Source organism: Quercus lobata, chromosome 12 (assembly GCF_001633185.2).
Source record: "Quercus lobata isolate SW786 chromosome 12, ValleyOak3.0 Primary Assembly, whole genome shotgun sequence".
Taxonomy (NCBI): domain Eukaryota; kingdom Viridiplantae; phylum Streptophyta; class Magnoliopsida; order Fagales; family Fagaceae; genus Quercus; species Quercus lobata.
The window spans coordinates 15,375,374-15,383,391 of NC_044915.1; the positions used below are offsets into that span (position 1 = coordinate 15,375,374).

General features: G+C 34.2%; 1 protein-coding gene across 1 annotated transcript; it reads right to left on the reverse strand.

Moving 5' to 3' along the window:
* Window positions 1-632: 632 nt before the first annotated feature.
* LOC115970025 (AT-hook motif nuclear-localized protein 1-like) lies at window positions 633-7,497 on the reverse strand. The gene is made up of 5 exons (XM_031089682.1): window positions 6,568-7,497; window positions 4,125-4,192; window positions 2,583-2,714; window positions 1,392-1,553; window positions 633-1,166 (listed from the first exon to the last, which is right to left on the reverse strand). The coding sequence occupies exons 1-5, from the start codon at window positions 6,920-6,922 to the stop codon at window positions 942-944; spliced, it is 942 nt and encodes a 313-aa protein (XP_030945542.1). The 5' UTR covers window positions 6,923-7,497; the 3' UTR covers window positions 633-941.
* Window positions 7,498-8,018: the final 521 nt, after the last annotated feature.

An 8,018-nucleotide genomic window follows, 5' to 3' on the forward strand; every position in this document is an offset into this window, starting at 1 on the left:
AGTCACAACGTGATGGCATGTGCTCTAGACTACTCAACCGTGTATCTATAAAAAAGGTTTGGTAATATTTTATCCAATTAACCTTAGGTAACAAACTAAAATATTATAATTATTCTATGGCTTTCTTAAATTTTTTTTTTTTTTTTTTTTTTTTTTTTTTTTTTTTTTTTTGCTTTCCCTCTTTTCAGTTTCTTTGCCAATTCAAAACTTTGAAGCACGTTCAAGGCACTTGAGACATTTGCTGTCCCGCATCCAAAAAAGGAACCTCCACTCTATCTGTATTGGTGATTGTTATTGTCATTAGATTAAAAATTTAACCATGATATCCACGATATGAATAAACAATTTATATTGCAAGAGGATAAACATCATTAACCATAATTAACTTCAAACCCTGAAGCAAGAAATTTGCTGGGAATGGGATATTCAAATTGATAACCATATTCTTTGATATCTGCAGTAATCATTGAAATTAATTTTTTCCCTTGAGCTTGGTCTAGAACAGGATTTGGCACCTTGAAATAGGACCAACATGATCCTATATATATATATATATATATATATGCAGTCGGCTTTTTTTTCTTCCTCTGGTTGGTGAACCATTTCTGAAAAAATTGACATTAACAAAACCATTGAAGAAATGAGTTCTGAATGTCTAAAACAACTTTGAAATCACAATACATCACTCCAAAGAACAGACCCTGGTGTAGATATTACATCAAACTATTCTACATGGCACAAAGCCTACACTCAGCTAACTAATATAAATACTACCTAAAAAAGAAAGGGGGGCTGAAATTCCTGATGGGAAACAACATGCCGGTACTAACATATAGTCCAAATGTTTACAGACCAAACAAAGATCCAACTAATGGAGTTTGATTACCAATGGTGGTCAGGAACAAACCTCATATTGCACAGCAATGTGAAGTCGAATTATGTTACCCTCCAGGCAAAGATACATTAATGTCAGTAGGCTTATTTCTTGAGTCTGGTGGCATTGAAGACCAATTATCTCCACGGAATGACGTGGAAGATGAGAGTTTAGGGTCCGCACTAGATATAGGAACAGCTGCAGTTGCTGTGGCAGTTGTTACATAGTCATGTTTCTGTTTCTTAGGCTTCTGCTCATGCTGGTTCCCTGACAGAAAACTGCCTACTACAATCTGATTCATACCAACAAAAAAGAAAAACATCAGAATGTCTCCTCAATGCTTTGACCAACTAATCTGTAACAATCATCAGTTTTTACAAGGAGATCCTGCCGAGATGGTTCTGTAGTGCATCAACAGCATGCTTCCCAGAAGTTTGGAATGTACTCTATTTCTCATTTCTATTTTGTACCAATTAAAAAAGAGAAAAATGATAATTTGTAAGGATGAAAGACATGCCTGCACAGGACTTGCAGCTACTAATAGACCAGCAACTCCACCACCTACTACACGTCCATCTGGACTTGCTAATGAGACACTCATCCCACCAGATCTGCTCCTTGTTGCTCCACTATCAGTTGGCATGAATGATCCAGATAATGACAATATCTCAAAACGACCCTGTAAGAACAGCGGAAGATAGTTTAACATAATAAAAAAACTCAATACTTTCAGAAATTGGTATATACATAATAGTAGGATATAATGAGAAAATGGCTGATGAGATGTTCAACAAAGCCAATGATGTCATAATAAATCAACAAGACTGAAAACTGTACTCCTAGGACAGAGCTTATTACAACTAACTGGCAGACAAAACCAGCTGATCTAATGATGAGACTATAACTAATATACAATATAAACGAAATTCCACCCCCCCCCCCCCTTCTCATGAAGCAGTCAACATGGCTGAACATAAATCAATAACCAGAAAGGGAAAGCTAGGGGAGCTGTATTGTCTCTGGGCAGATTCTAGCAAGGCCTACAGGGTAGAGATGACCAGTTTTTATATTTTAAAACCATGCATAAAAGATGAACTATCAAATAATAAACATCTGATTTGCAAAACTTGGCATGTGTATTAAGAATATAAAAAACATAGAATCCAACTGTGAGATTTTCAAAATATTAATTCAATCAAAAGTATTAGGTGGTGTAACATTGCTTACATCAAGTTTAACTTGATCTTGACCCGCTTACTATAAACTGGAGCCTCAGAGGGCTAGTCATATTTTTGTGCTTTAAAAATGATAATAATAATAATAATAAGAAGGTGGAAGCCACCTCACTTGAGTCTATTCCTTATGCAAGTGTAGGCAAGTTTCATCCAAAGTTCCACAACATTATAATCAGAAATTATTTTCAACTACACCATGAAACCTTAAAATTTTTAGCATAACATTCAGGAAATAACCGGCAACCCACTAGGACTATTTGAATGAATGTTAGGCAGGTAAGGAAAAACAGATGCTTTCAGTAACACAACAGTGTGCGTAAAATACATCTATTAAATACAAATTTTAACAGTGCAAAAAGAAAACCAAACATACAACTGTTAAAGCAACACATTATCTGAAATACTTCAACAGTGTCATCAAACTGAACAAAGTTATCAATACTCATCTAATTAAAGAGGGATAATATGCTTACCTCATATGTCAATGTACCCCCAGAAGAATCAGGCTGACGGAGTGTAACACTCGATATCACACCATTTGCAGAGAGAATGCATATAGCTCGAGGTCCTTGCTGAGAAAAGGATATGATCTTCATTGTAACATCCTAAAACAAAAAAGAAGAACATCACCTTTATGATAAAAACCAATTTACTTGCTTGCTTGAATCAGTCATCAAAAGTAAGAACTGTACAGATAGCAATCGTGCTAAAGTAGTACTACAAAATATGATTTTCATTTTCTATAATTCTACAAGGATGTGTATGATACAGGTGAGTCGGAATGGATTTGGAGCCGTATATAAAATGCGAACTTAATTGCAGAGGACATTATCTCTCTAAAGCCAGTATAACTTATAATATTAGATTGAAATGATTATACTCTGTTTAAAAGCTTACTTGGCCCACTATGATCCCAAGGGATACAGTTAACATAAAGGCATAATGGCAAAGTTTGGTGGCCATTGAAGTTTTTGAGGTCCCCAACGATGTAGTCAAATACAAAAGTCCACATGTATGCAACTTTGACCATCTAATTCCCATTGATTTAAAGGGTTCCAGAAGTTTAACAGTTTCCAAATTAAGCCGAAATTAGAAAATCAACCAGATTTGACCTTTTTAGAAAGAGGAAGAGTAAAGTTCAGCAGGATTCTTTTCCTAATTACAAAAACTTGGTTTTATGTGTTTTCTGTTTTAATGTACTCATCAACATACATGACATATAATGAACAAAGAAGCCAACGTTCTTGGTAAGGGTGAGGGTCGATTAGTCAGCTAGCAGAAAAATCCCAGTCCAGCTGGAGTGCCCTGGTTCAATCCCCCACATGACACCCTCACTTACCTGATACTTGTGGTTTGCAAGCAATTGCAGGTATCTAGGGTTTACTCTCTAAGGGTGGGGCCCCTTGGGCCCTTCCTTGGTGAGGTTCCACATCATAAAAAAAGAAAAAGAAAAAAGAAGAAGATGAAAAAGCTGAGGTCTACTAAAATACATTATTGCATTTACAATGCATTAGAGATTACAAGACATTTATAGGTAAGACATGCAATGGGAAGATAATATAAGGAATTGGCAATACAAGGAAATTAATGCCTGTCATTATACCTAATTATGATTTCTTTTCTAAAACTTCAATCCACTCAGAAGAAGAAAGCATAGATATTTTTAATTAAATGAAACAGAAACCAAATTTGCACAAGTAATTTATACGTTAAGACATAATAATCCCAAGGAGAAAAGGATCCCTGTGTAATAAAATAAATAAACATGTCACAAAGCAAAGTATTTAGTCCAATTCTATCTTCATTCAAAGGCCAAAGGGGATCCACTAGGCTTTCCTCTCCTACATTGAAATTTAACTTGTTACAGTCTATAGTAAAAATCAGAGTAAGGACCAAAAATTTGGAAACAAAGATTGTCATCCATATAATGCCCAGGCCAACCAAACTTCAAATAATGAAATTTCTTGCAGTACATGTCATACATTTAAAATACACCTGTTATTTTCAACAATTACCTCGCCAGAATTAACAGTGATGATATGCGGTGTAAAATTGGCACCAACAGAGCACGCAACCCATTCACCTACAGAAGATTCTTAAAATATCAGTCAACATAATAAGGACCTCTTAGCAAAATATTTGTAATTTACAAGTTAAACATGTAACATGTAACATGTTCCCATTTTTTATTTTTTTAATAGTTAATAATTAAAAAAAATAAGTAACAATCTCATAGTTTCTCTTATAGAACTGCCATCTACCATATTTAACAAATCATGCAAAGACTTGGAGTACAGGGCTAAATCATTCTTTTACAAAAAACAAAATATGGCTTCATCACTGACCATATACAAAGGGTTATATCATTCTCTTACAGCAAAACAACTATGATTTCATCACTGATCATATTTAATTGATAAAATATTAATTTTTTTCATTATGTACTCATGCAATGCATACCACTAACACACTCAAAAGAAATTAAAAATACAAAAATGACCATTATTTAAAATTTTGCATCTTGTTACAGAATTTTTTTTTTTTTCACTGGTACTACATTGCATAAGGATAAAGGAATAAAAAAGACCAGAGTACTCAGATCAGAGAGTCAAATTCTGAGAAATGACTGATCTCAGTGAAGAGCTTCTAAATTACCTCTTCTTTTGCTGCAAATAATTCATCAAGTGAAATTCATCACTTGAACAGGATTCTATTAAGTTTGTCCTCATAAATGTACTCTTAACACTTCATTATTTTCCTATTCCAATTTTCAGTACATGTTTCAGTATCAGGAATCTCTGTAGTAATTGGAATGACAATTGAAGTATGCTGGACAAAAGACCCGGTCATGCTGGGTGGTAAAAACAATATCTTCCTATGTCAATATTAAGAGGTGAAAGTTATTTGCAATTACTTTTGAATAGCATTAGTAGATTTTGTTATCCAGCTATGATATGCTGTTTGAAATGTTGTTTTTTATTTTTATTTTTTATATTTTTTAATTTTAGAACCGTTTGAAATAGTTGTTTAAACCCAAGAATCCAATGCATCTAAGCAAGAATTTAAAAAATAAATTAGGCCTATTGATGAACTGAAAAACTAGCAAACTTCTTTCTTCTTCCTATAAATTAATCTCTTGCTTTTGGTAAGGGGAACAGGAAAGGGAAAAACTTAAGTTCAATTCCTTAGGTATTCTACTTTAGGTTCTCCAATTAACTTCAGCTTCATGGTTACATTGACCAATGCATTGTAGACAATGTTATTTTTCCCAAGGACAATTAAATTCAACCACGTAACTCATGGGCCAATGCATCCACATGGTTGACTTTAATTGGGAACCTAAAGTACAACACGTAAGGAATACCTAAGTTTTTACCAATAGGAAATAAGTCAAAAAAATAAATAAATAACATAGAATCCAAAAAAGGAAAGAAGTAAAAATGATCTTAACAAAACCAAAGCTATCTTGTAATTCTCCAATCCACCTTAAAATCCACAGACAACCCAACACTGGCTAAATATAGAACTTTCCTAATACTTATTGTTAATTTGGGGAAAGAGTAATCAAAACTTAAGTATTTTGTTCTCCTATAATGATTGATGGCTTGGAATCTAAATCTCCATCAGCACAAATGAAGTCAACAGGATAAGATACTAACGAAAATCTTTATAAGCATTGATGTCTGTCCTGGTAGATATTCCTATAGAAAGATAAAAAGGCATCTTGAAGAAGTACCTAGTACCCTGAAGTCTGACCAGACATAAGAGGAGCAGGGTAAGAGAAAGGCAAAAACTAAAAGCTCCAATGTACATTCAGATTCCTGACTCCCTTGGTAGACAGAATCAAAAGAACAAAAGAGTAAAAAATAGTAAAAAGACCTGGAGTTACTTCAACTATATTCAAAGCAACCAACAACGTAGAGCAGAAAGAAACTAAATATCTACAGAACGTGGAAACAACAACTTGTATCTTCTTTTTGACCAGTAGATCATGTCAGCAAGTTGAAGACAGACAGGTTTCAAGTCCAAAGTGGCAAAGTCTGTTCACTATCAGTTGCAGACTTTTTAGCAGGTACTCCCCAAATTGGCACCTTCCACAAATTTTTCTTCCTATAAAAAGGTTAGAAGTGCCAAATGACAAGCAGACTAAGAAGATTCCATCATTCCCATACCAACCCACAAGACTCACTTATCTTTTCAGAACTACCACATACATCAAGATCTCAGCTAAGGGCATCTAATCAGAGGTCCCACACCTACCCAACAAGAATCCCCTAAACCCCAAATCACCCCCATAAAACCAAACCAAAACTCACATGTAAACACCCAAAAAAAAAAATAATAATAATCTTTAACCATAAAACATGCATACAAGTCGCAAAACATTAAAAATTTTCAAAAGGGTATATGTTTATGTCAGCAACAAACATTTTTTTTAAAGTATGTCACCACATTTACCTATATTCTCAACCTCAAACTTGGCCTTGTTCACTGAGCTCGCCGGCTTCACTTTCCCCCGCTTCTCCGACGAGAAATCTATCACCGGCGGCGGCGCCGACGATGATATCGGCTTCGGCGACAGTGCCATCGTTACACTCCCGTCCAGACCATACTTCCTTGGCCGACCTCTCTTCTTCTTCGCCGGCGCCGCCATACCCGGCGGTGCCGCAACTACCGGAGCCGGAGACGGAGCCGGAGCCGCCGCAGACGGCGGAGGAGGAGCCGCGGATCCAGCGGCTTCGGTCCTCGGAGCTACATGATAGTCCGACGGAGCATCTGATCCCACTACAGTAACACCACTACTTGCTTCCATAGCTAAACCCCACAAAAAAAAATTTATTCTATGAGCTTAATATCAAAAACCCATTTTTATTCTTAATCTAAATCACCAAAAAAACAAGTTCTAGAATTTTTGAAAAAAAAGTTTAAAACCCAAAAGAAGGAAAATTCGAACTTCAAACAAAACCCAGAAAATAAATTTTGAAAAAAAAAAAAAAAGTGAAAAAAAGATTTGAGTTTTGAGAGCTAGTGAAACTGCTTTTCTAAGTGTTAAAACTAGAAGAAAGAGCTAAAAGAAAAGGTATTTCAGTGAGCTTTTTTATCTGCAAAACTTAAGACAGTTGCAGGGCTCAGCTGAAACAGAGTTGGAAGTGTGATGATCTAAATTTTAATTTTTTTCGAAAAATAATGTTTTTATTTTTTAGGAAAATAGAGTGAGATTGAGAAGAAAAATAAAAATAAAAAAGAGTGGATTTTTGTGCTCTGTGATTTTTGATTTTGTGATTTGAAAGGAAAATTGGTGAGATAATAAGAAACCTTGTTTTTGTTGTTTTAGCTAATTGGGTGTCTAACTTTCATAAAGACTGTCCGAATTGAGATTAATAAAATGGAAAAAGAAAATGTTTTGAATAATGGGCAATAATGAATTTTTTTGTGATGATTTAATATTTTATGATAAAAATATGACATTTCGGTTTTGGTTGGAATCTGGTAGAGATATATAATATAAAATTAAATTGAAAGTGGGTAGAAGATTATTATCTTTATTTTTTGTTTTTTTTTTCTTTTTCATCTTTTAAATTAATTTTTTTTGTACTAGTGGGCAAAGTGAAATGATAGTAATTATTATCATCATCAAGTATATTTATTAATATAATATTATGTCTTTTTTTATACTATTAAATATTATATCATTTAGGTGAACGAAAAGTAAAATTTGGTTGCCAAGAATTGAAGAAATTGTTTAGTAAGGGAAACAATTGTCTAAGGCAAGCATCCCCTTTTTTTGGGGCTTTGTGACAAGCATTGGCTTGTAACTACCAATACTGATAAATGCATAAGCAAAATCATAAATTTTAAAAGCAAATTAAAGCCTTATAGTCAACATTTTTGCTTTTTTTCCCCCTTTA